We start from the raw sequence: 15,059 nt of genomic DNA on the forward strand, positions 1-15,059 counted from the left end.
TGGGCCACTGTCCCGTCAGTCCAGGGTTGCCCTGGACGCCTCCGACCCACCCCGGGGGGGGGGGAGGGGGAAACACGAACACAGGGTCCAGTGGCGGTTCGGAAGCATTTGCGGCGCTGGGGACCCGGGTTCGATCCTGGCTGCGGATGAGGCGCGTGTCTGTGTGCATGCAGCTGCCGAGAATGTCTCTCTGCCGGTCGAGAAATCCCCCCCCTTCTTCCACTTGAATCTGCTCCCTCTCTCGCTCTCCTACTTGGCACCTCTGTTCCTCAGATTGAATATATTTTTTACACATAAATCATGAATAAAGATAAGAATTTATACACAGTTTATACTGCCAGCACTTTGTTTGCTTTTTCTTTATAACGAGTGACCTTTGACAAATCCCATGATTTCTTGCATTTTTCAAAATACCAAACTCGCTTAATACAGTACCAAAAGGTAGAGATTGGTGCTGAATACAGTGCCATGAAACAGAGATTCCAGTTTCAGGGCACATTTGCTATGCGCTGATCTTCATTTTAAATTATTTTTGTGGCAAATTTCTTTATATGACATAGGTAAACTGGGCAAGAATTGTATCCTCAAGTCAGAATGGATTGAAAATCGACCAAACATTAGGGAAGAAGAATTTAAATATCAAATTAAGTCAAGAATAGAAGGAGAAACAAAGCAAGATTGGACAGAGAAAAGGGCAAGGCTTTCATGCAAATAAAGCTGCCATTTGTTAAAGTTCAAAAACTTAACATACTTGCTGAAATTTTACAGCATACATGCAAGGAAGTAAGTGCAGTACCACGAGGTGATTAACAGCAACATCATCATTTAGGGAAACGTACACTTGAAATAATGAGATTTAACTTATTGACAAGTTTAGTTTGCTTCCACTGTAGGCTCACTGCAAATCCATGCTATTCAATGCATTTCAAATAAATTACCAGTCAGAGATGTAATTTCAATAAAGTTAAAAGAGATATAATTTCCATAAAGCTACAAGGATGATACAACTTGGACAACCACCTTTGGATATTAAATTTAAGAATCAATTTCTTGTTCATGGTTACTTGCACTATTTAAATAACCACAAACTTCATTTTTCTCAACATTAACTTGTCTATAATGAGTAATGTTTAATGTCAAAAGCACATAGAAATTGCTGCCTTCTCCAAAAGAAACTTGCATATATTCTTAAGAACATAAAAGTAATAGTGAGATGAAAATTCAAAATCAAAACCACTTACCTGTAGCTTGTTGGAGTGTTGTACAGAGAATTGTAACTCCCTTGCACTTTATAGTCAAAAATTATTGGACATTCTTTCAGTGCATGTCCCAGAAGATCCTCTTTGATTATCACCACAGTGACCCCAGCACAGCCAATATTCTTCTGAGCACCAGCAAAAATCAAACCAAACTGCAGAAAGGAACAAGTTAACAGTTTCATTGTTCTTAGCTTGCATCTAATTACCAATAACATACCCCCATTAATATGGCACATTTAAGGCTTTGGCGGTTCCAAAGGATCAGATTTTTAGGAATACGAACTAGTATTCTGTAAATGCTCCACAACACTTCATTCACTTATTTTCATGATGCCATGCGTCATTTCTGCTCCACTGAAATGCGAGTAGACATGAAGCACAGCAAACAACACCTGAAGAGCAAGGTGCTGAACCACGGGGATTTCTAATGGCGGATTAACAGTTTTACTGTAACAAGTTGATTAATACAAGATTTACCGACAATGAAGACGCACCTGCGTCGAAGACGCACCCCCATTTTGAGTCGCTAAATTTTGAAAAATAAAAACATTCGCCGTGGAGACAGCCATTTCCATTCGCCGTGGTGACGGCCATTTCCATTCGCCGTGGTGGCGGCCATTTCCATTCGCCGTGGTGGCGGCCATTTCCATTCGCCGTGGTGGCGGCCATTTCCATTGTCAAACTTGTGGACCACGGGCCGCATCCGATCCGCGATGGAGTTCAATCCGGCCATGGGGAGTGATTTCCCCGATGCCAGAGCGGGCATGAAGTCGCATTTTGCCCGTAACCTAAAACGAGGTAAAATTAGTTTGACCCACCTGCTATAGGCCTATGAACAGCCTAACATTCGGCCTCCAAGGAGCAGGTAATTTTTCGGACCTTATTTTAGGGTGAAAAATAGCGTCTTCATTGCCGGGAAATACGGTAGTTTAAAATTAATCACAATTTTACACAAACTGAAGTAGCAATCAGCTGCCCAGGCACTTTGGCTGGGTGTTCTATTAGATTATGATCTAGAAAGATCATAGATCCTACAGGCAGAAATAATGATCAAGTTATTTATTAGTACAAGAAAATAAATTCCAAGCTAAACAAGCAAGAATAACAAGAAACAAAACAACATTATTGCATTTGTGTAATGCCTTTCAGAACATCTTCACAGTGGCCTAGTGTGGTATAAATGTTTTAACTCAAGACAAGCACGCATCTTTTTTGAACATCCAACACCATTCTAGTTGTCTTCATTAATCAAAACTCTACCCAAAGACACTGACCTACAACATTTTGCGAACGGCTAATACATGGTCCCTGACATAGAGCAAAGGCCTTCTAGATTCGCAACAGTCGTTGCTGCAGTCAGATGCATTTTTTAGGGAAAATGCCCTGGATCATTTCTGCAACGTTCCGAGAATAATCTTATGAATCCTGCACCCCTACTTAATTTTCTGTTCTCTCTTTGGTGTAAAGAACTCAGTTCATGTTTAAAAATTGGTGCGCAATACCCAATAGTCCAACTGTACATTTCTGCATTTAAGCACGTGCTGCAGTCTTATGGTAATATCTAAGTTTAGTGAATGGAATTGGCACCAGGAGGAAAATATATAAATGGTGCCATAATGCAGTTCATATCTGCACTTGTTTTCACTGAAGTGACCTCAAAAGGAGATATGCAAATCAAGCAGAAAATTAAAATAGAATTTCAGAATATTTTGAACATAGTAGGGGTAAAATAGTGATGGGATGAGCTTAAGTTGACAGGGGATCTGAGAGAAATGTGTTTTTATACTTTTCAAATGGTTGAAATCAAATGCTCTGGCATGGTTACAATCATCTTGCATAATCTTACTGAATGCACTTCAAAGCCTTGTGGAATTTAGAAAGGAAGCACAAAAGTGGGATTGTCATACAAATATCTTGCGCTGGGATACTTCCCAATTCAGTATGAGGTTTTCAATGTTAACAAGAGATAATATTTAGTTAAATACACAAATTGAACTTCTTCCTCACAGGCACAATCGCAAATCACAAAGACCAAATGGCTTGTTGGAAAGTCCCTGGTTGGAAAGCCTGGAACTAAGAACCAAGAGCTTTCATGATGTGGAGTTAACCATTTTAAGAAGATAAATTTATTTCAGATATTTTGAACCATCGGAATTCAGAAGCCTACATAGTTGTCAATGCCCAAGAATATTTTCACAATGGAAAACATTTTAAACCCCTAGAATAACAGGGGACTGAGAATAATGATGATAGAAATGTGGTCAAGGTAAAAGATCAACCATATCTCACTAAATGGCTCTAGGGTCCATTAGTAATCACTTCAGTTTTTTCATGTTAATGTGTAATATTTCCATTAACTTCCCCCATGCCATTTCATGTCAACAGTTCTTTTTCCATTTGCCTCTTAGTCACTGGCCCTTTGCCATGGAAAGTTAATCTTTATTCACAATTCTGGATACCTTTTTAATGAGACGAGAATATCTTTTCCACAGTATAAAAAGCAGGGGTTATTTGGTGTTCTATTTAGCTGGATGATCTATTTAGTGCTGAGTTGGATGATCCCGCGGTGCAGGCTCGAAGGGTCGAATGGCCTACTCCTGCACCCGATTTCTATGTTTCTATGCATATAACAGAAGTTTTTCATTTGCAGAAAACACTTTCTTCCAATGGACTTTTTACGTATTGTACTGTACAGGCAAAACTATACACAAGAAACAGAGCTTAGGACTTACCTTGGTGACATCCACTGACTTTGAAAGAAAACTTGATGACATGTCACAAACCAGGACTGTTCCCTTAGTGTCTGGGATAAAAGGGAACTCCACACCATGAACAGTCTCATTGGCACAATAGTAAACGTAAGAGGCGTTTGGGTTCAAATTCCAACTATTTGGATTAGGGATTGCTGGAGTACAAGAAAAATAATTTTAAGCAGTCTATAGATCATGACAGATACAATTGACCAGCTAAATGTCCACAGCCAAAGAATAGGTTCTTACCTGTGTAGGCATCAAGCTTGGAATGGACAATGTTCACTTTTCCATATTTCTCTGCTTCTTTGGCTGCATTAGCAGACCAGGCTCCAGTAACCACATAATCTGCACACTTCTCTTCTTTCAATCCAATAAGATTTAAGGGCACAGCGCTGAACTGACCAGTTCCACCTCCCTGGAGAAAGATCACCTTGTAGTTTGCAGGGATTTTTCTATATTAGGACACAAAACAAAATATTTTAGATGAAGCACCTCTTGTATACAAAAAGACAAAATATTTCATTGAGGGATTGCATTTTTAAAGTCATTTTCCAAAACGTTATTGTTGATTTACAGAAAATCACTTCAGTGGCAATAAATGTTCCACCAATTGCATTGTTAAATAACTTGTAATCTCAAAAATGGTTTACAGCCACAACGTTCAATATGGTATGATTCCAAGGTAGTGTCATGTTACAAGGTCCCACAAATAGCAATGCAGTGCTTCCACACCTCAAAAAAAATAATCCTTCAATAAAATCCCAAATTTCCTGGAATTTTATGGTATTTCCTGAAATTCCCCAACTGCGCATGTGTGGCTAGCGGGCCCACTGCGCACGCATGCGTGGGGAGACGGCGTCATTTTGCATCCTTACAGCGTCATCGCCGTCATTTTCAATTGTGATGCGGCTGAAGGGCCTCCCCCAACTGCACAGGTCGCAAATATACCCCCCCCCCCCCCCCCCAAAATCATCCTACATGCCGGATTGGACCCCTTTGCGGGTGGGATGCGGAAATTACCCGAAATTATTAATTTCCAAAAAATTACCCGAAAACAAACAGAATTTCCCGAAATTCGGGTAATTTCCTTCAACGTGGAAACTCTGTAGCAATGACAAAAAAAAGTGAGAAATAATCTGGTTTGGCAGTGCTCTTCTGAAAACTTGAGGAAATGTGTTCATTAGGGCAACTACCCACTCTTTTAATAGTTTGTCTTTTAATTCTTATATCCACCTTAGGAGGTAGGGCCCCAGTTAAAAGTATTTATTGAACATAATAAACCATCGATCTCATTAAATAATTCATTGATGGCATAATCATAAACAATCTAACCAATAAAATTGTGTAAAAACGCTTTTCTGCCAATGTCCTGCTTGGATTAGCAGGTTAAACAAACATTTTTTATGAACCAGTATTCAAGTTGACCTCAATCCTGCAGGTGCACATTGTATAAAGATGGTGCAATGCAAGTAGACCCAGCCCATTACCCAAACTGGTCACTACCTATTGTACTCGTATGTGGCTTGATTGTATCTATGTATGGTATATCTGATCTGTTTGGATGGCATGCAAAACAAAGCTTTCACAGTATCTTGCTAAAATAAATAATAATAATAAACCTAAAGCCAGAAGCACCATCAACTCAGTTTGTGTACAATGACCAACCAAGCTGACCCTTCATATCCAACCAGTTTCCAATGAAATGGAGAACAGTGAAGTTGCAAGTGGCAAACAGGCCTTGGGAAACAGATGCCAAAACGGGAAGGCCTTGTTGGCCCATTTGACAACTCACTGCGGTCAAAGATGTGAACTGCTTTTAGAAAACTCACCAATATATCTTATCAATATTTAAGAATTGTTTTAATTGAAAAACTAGTTATGACTGCCAGGTGCATTCGTGATGGACTCAGTGCCCACAGCAGGAAAAAAAAAGAGCAGATATGTTTGCATCAGATCTCCAGCTTGTTTTCACATTTCAATGAAGTGCAAAACCAGATGGCTACTCTCTACAAGAAGCACTTATCAAAAGACACGAAGCTTGATCCAATAATGCTAACACCCAAAAGCATTTTAAGGATCAGTGTACGTGTAGTTTCCCCCCTTCGTCTCATACACAGAAATCTGCAACAATTTACTGATCTCAGTATTCAAATGCACTTGCATGTGTGCCCACAGCAGAGAAAGAGCAGATATGTTAGCATCTGATCTCTAGCTTGTCTCCACGTTTCAATTTACTGATCTCAGCCCACAGTATTCAAATACACCATTGCATGATGAATAATGTTGTTCAATGTATAATATGACATTTCAATTACAACTGATGGACTTAAGTTCACTTCTTCCTCACAGTAGTTCTCTCAAGTCATTTTCTGCAGTGTTGATAATTTTGACAAAGTCCGCTGATCTGTGGCTCATTTCTGTTGAAATAAAAGATGGATTTAGAATGTAATCTGCAAATTACATCAATATATAATCCAAACACTTGTGATTTTACCTAGAACACTAATTCCAAGTCCTTTGTAATCCAGCAGTTCTTTCTGTGCTTGAAGCAAGACCTGAAAAATTATGAAATAGAATTACTGAGTAAGCTGGGGAGCGTCCAAAGTGAGCTCAAAATCAATGACATCAATTGTCTTGCTTTATTATTGCATTTAGAGTCCTATTTTGCCATCATCTACTCCTTAGAAAACCTATTCATTTTGGTTATAAGATGGATAATCCACAATCCATTTGATCAGAAATACAGATGATTTAGCATCTGGCTCGCTAACTACTGATTTCCATGCTGCTTTTAAACTCAGTGTTATACTGCTGTACACTATCTAAAAAAATACAAGTTAAAAAGTGGAATAGAATATAAATAGGAGTATTATCCAATAGACCGGAATTCCTGCTAGTCCGACAACACAGAAATTCCATATGTGCCGAGTTAAATGGAAATTGTTGACATATATGAAAAATATGCTCTCAATTGTAAAGAAGTTAATCTTAATGTATTGTTACTCAAGACAATCTTGATGCAAGTGGTGAATGACTGACAATGATAACAGCCAAAGAGAGGTGCTGTTATTGACAGCCAATGAGAGGTACTGTAATTGATGTGTGAACAAGTGTGTAAATAAAGCTTATCTTCCAGTTTGAACAAGATGGATGCCCCACTGTGTTTTTTACTGCTCTGAATTATCTTTGGTCTAGCACTGGGTAGGCTGCAAGAATCGCTGCACAATGCACCTCTGCCAACAGGTTATGGGCCCAGCTTTACCCAGCTTTACCTAGAGTTACCCAGAGGTACCCAGAGACAGTTACCCAGGGATTTACCACCGAGAGAAACGTCCGGTGAGAGTTAACTTGCTAAGCTAGCACCATGAGTAGACGGAGCACCCAGTCCAGTAGCCGCTGGTCTCGGCTAGTTTTTGACGGAGATGAAAAGAACTATGAGCTGTGGGAGACTAAATTTTTGGGCCATCTTCGGTTACAAGGGCTAAAGGATACCATCTTGGAAGAGCCTACCGACAATGAAGAAGGAAACAAGGCCAAAAATGCAGAGGCATATGCTGAGCTAATCCAGTTTCTGGATGACAAGAGTTTGTCGCTGGTAACGCGAGAAGCAGCAGACGATGGGCGGAAAGCGCTAACTATTTTGAGAGATTATTATGCGGGTAAGGGAAAGCCACGTGTAATAAGCCTGTATACAGAACTGACTTCACTTCAAAGGTTGAGCAGTGAGAGTGTAACTGAATATGTTATAAGGGCAGAGACAGCCATCACAGCATTGAGAAACGCTGGTGAGGTATTGAGTGACGGACTGTTAATTGCAATGATTCTGAAGGGACTGCCTGAATCTTTCAAACCATTTGCTATCCATGTCACGCAAAGTGAGCAGGCAATGCCTTTTGCCAAATTTAAAACTAAACTACGGAGCTATGAAGACACGGAAAAGATGCGTGCAGCAGCATCCGACGACAATGTCATGAAGGCACGTGTGCAACCGAGTGTGAGACCCGACACGACAAGTACAAGTGCGGAGAGAGCAGACATTGTATGCTTCAGGTGTGGCCTAAAAGGACATAAAGCCAGAGCATGTCAACGCAAGCAGTGGTGCAGTCACTGTAAAAGCACCACACATCGGGACGCTACCTGCAGACGGAAACAGCGGCGGGACGACGCACGACAAGTTTCCGGGGAGACTAACAACAAGGAATATGCATTCCTGGTGAGTGAAAGAGACGCGAAGAGCCAGTCAGAGCGTGGAGTCGAGTTGAAAGGGCTGATGGTCGATACGGGGGCAACTTCGCATATCATCACTGATATAGCAAGGTTCAAGAAGTTCGACGTTATGTTCCAGTCCGAGACACACTGCGTGGAGTTGGCTGACGGAACAAGGTGTGATGGAGTCGCGGAGCGCAGAGGAGACGCGGAGGTTTGCTTGGTCGACAGTCAAGGGCGTCGCCACAACACAACACTGAGGCAGGCGTTGTACATCCCCTCATACCCGCAGGACATCTTCTCTGTAAAAGCAGCTACTTCCAGCGGAGCAACCGTAATCTTCAGGGACGGGGAAGACGTCCTACAACACAAGGACGGTACAAAATTCCACATTCATGAGTACAACAGACTGTACTATTTGCACACGGTAAACGTTGAATGTGATGACCAATGTAAGAGCAGTTATGATATGCAGACATGGCATGAGATTCTAGGGCACTGTAATTATGAAGATATTCAAAAATTACCAAGTGTTGTTGAAGGTATGGCAATTAAGGGCAAAACAGACAAACCTGCTCTACACTGTGAAGTGTGTACTCAGGGAAAGTTTATCCAAACTAGGAACAGGGACCCTGATGTAAGAGCCAAAGCAGCTTTGAAGTTGGTACACACAGATTTAGCGGGACCGATAGACCCAGAGTCCAGAGAGGGGTACAGGTATGCGCTATCATTCACTGATGATTATTCCAGTGCAGTGTTTGTGTACTTTCTAAAGAATAAGAGTGACACAGTGCAAGCCACCGAGAAGTTTCTTGCTGACACAGCCCCATACGGGAAGATTAAATGTATGAGGTCTGACAATGGTACTGAATTCATGGGAAAGAATTACCAGGCACTACTCAGCAGAAATTGCATTAGACATGAGACCTCAGCGCCATACTCACCACACCAGAATGGTACTGCTGAGCGAAATTGGCGCACCCTGTTTGACATGGCCAGGTGTATGCTAATAGAGAGTGAGTTACCTAAACAGTTTTGGAGTTACCTAAACAGTTTTGGATCTATGCAGTGCAGACAGCAGCTGTAGTGAGGAACAGATGCTTTAACAAGCGCACAAAGCAGACTCCTTACTTGATGCTGACAAGAAAACGGCCCAACCTGTCTAGGATGCAAAAATTTGGGTCTGAGTGTTATGCCTATAAACAGGACAAGAGAAAACTGGACTCAAAGTGTGAGAAGGGAATCTTTGTCGGGTACGACAAGAATAGCCCAGCTTACATGGTTTACTATCCTGACAAAGGGAAAGTAAAGAAGCACAGATTGGTGAAGTTTGTGACCAAAACAATTATAGAGAGGCAGACACAGACTGACATGACCCCCAGTGCCAATGACTTCATGAGTATCTGACTGAAAACAACTTTGTGCAAAACCCAGCTGATCATTGTGTTTACACAAGGGAAACAGAAAATGAGAAAGTGATCATGATAATATGGGTTGATGACTTAATTATTGCTGCCAGTGGTGAAAAGTCACTGAAAGCTGTGAAGGAGATGCTCACAGCCAAATTCAAGATGAAAGACATGGGCAAACTGAAACATTTTCTTGGCATTGATTTTGACCAGTGTGATAACTGTGTGAGAATGTCACAGAAGAAATATGTGGAGAAAATACTTGAAAGGTTTGATATGCAAGATTGTAAACCGAGGGCAACACCTTGTGAACAAAAATTAAACTACACTGATGATGCAGAAATGATGACTGATGTCAGAAAATACAGAGAGGTAGTAGGTAGCCTAATTTATCTGACTACTTGCACGAGATCCGATCTCAGTTTTGTAGTAAGTAAACTGTCACAGTACTTTACTGAGCCGACGGAAGAGCAATGGGCTACTGTAAAACATGTACTGAGATATCTGAGAGGCACAATTGAGAAAGAGTTGTGTTACAGGACATGTGACGACGAGAAACTGGCGTTACAAGCGTACAGTGATGCAGATTGGGCGGCTGATGTAACCGACAGACGTAGTACAACCGGTTATTGTGTAAGCCTAAACAAAAATGGTCCTTTGATTTCATGGAAAACCAAAAAGCAGCCCACCGTTGCACTGTCAACTTGTGAGGCTGAGTATATGGCGTTAGCCGCAACACTACAAGAGTGTATGTACCTAGTACAATTACTAGAAGGTATTGATGGACATCAGTACCCAACACCCAAGGTTTATGAGGATAACCAGGGTACAATTGCGTTAGCAAAGAATCCTGTAAGTAGACAGAGGTGTAAGCATGTGGACATAAAATATCACTTTGTGAGGTCCACTGTGAATCATGGCAAAATAAGTTTGGAGTATTGCCCAACATACCAGATGGTAGCAGATGTGATGACAAAACCTGCAACAAAATTTAAGTTGATGGAGTTTGCAAAGTTTATGTTTGGAGAGTAACCATGTATGTAAAAGTCTACATGATGTAAGGTAGAAAACCTTAGGATGTTTTATTTTGAGTTAAGATAACAATGCGAGAGCAAGTGGGGGTGTTGACATATATGAAAAATATGCTCTCAATTGTAAAGAAGTTAATCTTAATGTTGTATTGTTACTCAAGACAATCTTGATGCAAGTGGTGAATGACTGACAATGATAACAGCCAAAGAGAGGTGCTGTTATTGACAGCCAATGAGAGGTACTGTAATTGATGTGTGAACAAGTGTGTAAATAAAGCTTATCTTCCAGTTTGAACAAGATGGATGCCCCACTGTGTTTTTTACTGCTCTGAATTATCTTTGGTCTAGCACTGGGTAGGCTGCAAGAATCGCTGCACAATGCACCTCTGCCAACAGAAATTTATCAAAATCAGAATTATATTTCAATTTTAAATTGTGGAAGTGACTGGTGATATGGAGTGCACGGTCCTTGAAACTGTTGAAATAAATCAACATTTGTATAGGACGTTGTATAAGATGTTCGTGAAGCCACATTTAGAATATTGTTTTCAGTTCTGGGCACCACGTTACAGGAAAGATGTTGTCAAGCTGGAAAGGGTACAGAGAAGATTTACGAGGATGTTGTCAGGACGAGAGGGACTGAGCTATAGGCAGAGGTGGAGTAGGCTGGGACTTATTCTTTGGAGCGCAGGAGGATGAGGGGTGATCTTATAACGGTGTATAAGATCATCAGAGGAATAGATCGGGTAAATGCAGAGTCTCATGCCCAGAGTTGGTGAATCGAGGACCAGAGGACAGAGGTTTAAGGTTATGTGGAAAAGATTTAATGGGAATCTGAGGGGTCACAAATTCAGATTATGTTCAATTGTTCCCTATTGTGACTAAAGTTCAGAGTGACTGATTAAAGGCACTGGTGTTTTGTAATGTGTTAAAATCTGGGAAATGTCTTTTTACAATACTGGAGAGTTTTTGACGAACAAGATTAGTATTCACCTTTTTACACCAATACACTGTTCTTAACAAAGATCTACCCATCAGGTGAAACCTTATAAATAGCAGATATAACTTAGATAACTTCAAGACCAAAAGTCTAAAACCTTTTTCATAAAAGACAAATTTTCATTGTTTAACCACCATTTTGAACATTGCCACATTTAGTCAAGAATATTTAATTCATAAATAAACTTCATATGGCCCCTCGTACACATACGCTTTGATAATGATCTGGGGAAATATCTTCATCAATATCAGGAGAAAAATACAGTAACATAAAGGTAATACAGTAGAGTAAAGATCCTGTAACAGTCGTTGTGCTTGGTGCCCATTGTCACAACAACCGTTATCGGGGTCGGTACGTCTGTAAGTTAAACCACGGAAGCTCCAAACCTCTGAATCAAATACACAGGACAAGATGTTAAGAAGTCCCTTGTGCCAATAGGTGGGGAGCATTTCACGACATTCGTTGATTGTTGAGAATGGTAGACGCTCAACATCGGTGGGGGGGGGGGGGGGGGGGGGGGGGGGGGGGCCTGGGTAACCTTCAGGGGTTGGGCACAGGACACATCATCAGTAGTGTACCCTTGCATCACTGGGCGTTTCGGCCTTTTAACACTACACCCTCCACAAGTAGGATGATCATCCCTTGGCCTGGGTACTTGGGGCCCAGCATTCAGGACAGTCTGGTGATCACAGGACACAAGCTCCTTCAGCAGTCTGATGGTAGATGACGCAACAAATCTAGTATACCCTTGCATCACTGGGGCGTCCCCCATTCCGCCCTTTTCCAAACACTATACACCCTCCACAAGCCCGGCCCGCTGCACCCCCCCCCCCGTTCGGCCTTTTAACACTATACACCCTCCACAAGAGCGGCCCGCTGCAGGATGATCAGCCCTCAGCGCGTGTCCCGTGTCAAACCGTCCCAATGATTCACCCTGACGTACTTGGGGCCCAGCATGGGTCTTTCCGCTTGAGCCAAATCCACCGACCGCTTCTTTCAGCCGCCTCTGAGAGTGACCTTATGGTCTTCCGCAGAGCCTGACCGTGGATTCCAAGCTCCTTCAGCAGTCTGATGGTAGATGACGCAACAAATCCTCTGCATCCCACTTCAACTGGATAGACTTTGGCGTTCCAGCCACGCCGTGTTGCCTCTGCTGCAAGCTCTGCGTAGTGTAGCTTCTTACGCTCATAGGCCTCCTCAACAGAGTTCTCCCATGGAACTGTGAGCTCTATGATGTAAGCAGTCTTCTGTGAAGGGGACCAGAACACCAAGTCTGGCCTGAGGTTGGTGGAAGCAATTTCAGGTGGAAAAATTAGTTGTCGGCCGATGTCCGCCAGCATTCTCCAGTCACGGGCCCTGCATAGGTTTCCTTCTTCTGATCTGGTGGAAGGATGTTTAGATGTTTACTGTCCTTCTCGGACAAAGGTTGTTGCTTGCTCTCCGAGGCAAGTAGTTGGTCGCACACCGCCTGTTCTCAAGGGCTGATGCCAGGCTTTTTAGTACCTGATTATGCCGCCACGTGCATCTCCCTTGCGTGAGGCTGGTCTTGCAGCCTACCATGATGTGTTTGAGGGTCGCTGGAGTGGGGCAGAGGGTACAGGTTAGATCCTCGCCGTACCACTGATGGAGGTTCTTTGGTGTTGGAAGCACGTCATAAGTCGCTCTGATGATGAAGCTGATCTTGCTTGCTTCCATTTCCCATAGTTCTTTCCAGCTGATCTTCCTCCGCTCCACACCTTCCCACTGCATCCATTGCCCCTGTTTGGCAAGAGAGACCGCCTTTGCACTTCTTGCGGCCTCCTCCTGTTGCCGCACCTCCTCGACCACCAATGTCCTCCGCTCTGATGTTGTGGCCTTTCGCCAAGTTGGTTTACTTGTCGTAAGGCCAAAGCCTCCTCTTCCCTGCTGGACTTGCCCCACAATGTCTTTGTGCCTCAGGGCTGATGAAGCTTGCTGTACTGCATCAGATGGTGTCCACTTCCGGCCAGTTACTAGGGGCGGCGCAACAGCACTGATGGTCTTGTCTCTAGAGTCTCTCAGTGTCATCGGGAGTCTTACTTTAAAACACTTGTATTCCTCTGTTAGACTAGTGAGAGGTAGTTCCAGGACCCCTTTGCCATATAGGCCGATGTTAGTTAGACATCGTGGGACCCCGAACCATTTCTTCGCGTATGAAGTTATGGTTCACTCCATCTTCTCCACAGTTGTTATTGGGGCTTCATAAACGGTCAGTGGCCACATTGTCCGAGGAAGGAGTCCAAACCGTAGGCGCCAGAGCTTCAGTTTCCCAGGCAGTAGGGTCTGATTGATGTAGCAATGTTACAAAATTTTGAGATTTAACAAATCAAGTCTGCAATTTATCCCATCAGATAAAGCATAACAATAAGTTTAATTTGACACCTAATTCACTTTCATATCTCAAGTAATAAAAACGTTATGGCCATTTTCATACTCGGAAATTAGCATCTTGTTCCCTATTGATTTTCTATGGACATAACAAAAAAGCTGTGATCGTGGACAGTCAAAAGCCCATAACCTTCTTAAAAATTAAGAGAACTGAATGAAATTTTCAGTTATCGTAGATTGAAGCATTCTGAAACAAATATAAAATAATCTTACTTGGATGACCTGAAATTAAAGCATATAATTAGTTAGTTACCCTGAAATTAAAGCATATAATTAATTAGTTACCCAATTGTAGCTAATTTCAAACTTCAATTACTAGATCTAAACATCTATCCATTTCTTAATAAATGATTAACATTTTTAAATAGCCCAAGTGCCCAAATAATATTCACAAATAATTCACAATAAAACATGATTTTTAAATCTCATTTACATCAATTTATAGGCCAAATGGAAGGAATTTAGTGTTCAATTGCTGTAAATTAAAGTCAATTTAAATCGGCTTTCTAGTGGGTTCCTGTGAACGCGCTGGTTTAGAACGTTCACATTGCGCTGGATTTGCGCCCTCAAATGCCCAGAAAAATACTGCGGGATATAAAGAGCCCAAAATGAACTACTCGCTATAGAAAACTTTATAAACAGGGTTATATACAAGCCCCATTTAATGTAAAAATAAGGTACATACCTTTACTTGTTTGCTTTATAAAACCCTGGGGCTGCGAGAGGTTGCGAGTTGAGAGAGTGATTTTTAAACTACTATAAATATTATACAAGGCCATAAAAACTAATAATACCTTTTGCGACGGGGTCTTTCAGCGATTTTCCATTAATGATTTACTAGGCTGAACATTTTCGATTGGAACAGCCTAGTAAAAATCACGTTTTAAACCCGCCCCATCTTTTTTTTTTCTTTTTTTTTAAATTATGTACAACTTTTTTTTTTTTGTTACATTGAAAAAAGATGAGAATAAGAAAAAGAAGTTAGATAGTAAAGG

The 15,059-nt window shown here is 41.6% G+C and overlaps 1 protein-coding gene across 2 annotated transcripts in view; it reads right to left on the minus strand.

Moving 5' to 3' along the window:
* The window catches only part of psat1 (phosphoserine aminotransferase 1), a 28,518-nt gene that overhangs the window by 5,791 nt on the left and 7,668 nt on the right, over positions 1-15,059 (minus strand). For both annotated transcript variants that reach the window (XM_055633025.1, XM_055633026.1), the window contains exons 2-6: positions 6,507-6,567; positions 6,360-6,429; positions 4,259-4,464; positions 3,992-4,164; positions 1,242-1,411 (exon numbers count right to left, since the gene is read on the minus strand). In XM_055633025.1, the coding sequence (XP_055489000.1) occupies positions 1,242-1,411; positions 3,992-4,164; positions 4,259-4,464; positions 6,360-6,429; positions 6,507-6,567 (680 nt within the window). The remainder of the gene's footprint in view (positions 1-1,241; positions 1,412-3,991; positions 4,165-4,258; positions 4,465-6,359; positions 6,430-6,506; positions 6,568-15,059) is intronic.

Source organism: Leucoraja erinacea, chromosome 3 (genome assembly GCF_028641065.1).
Source record: "Leucoraja erinacea ecotype New England chromosome 3, Leri_hhj_1, whole genome shotgun sequence".
In the NCBI taxonomy this organism is placed as follows: domain Eukaryota; kingdom Metazoa; phylum Chordata; class Chondrichthyes; order Rajiformes; family Rajidae; genus Leucoraja; species Leucoraja erinaceus.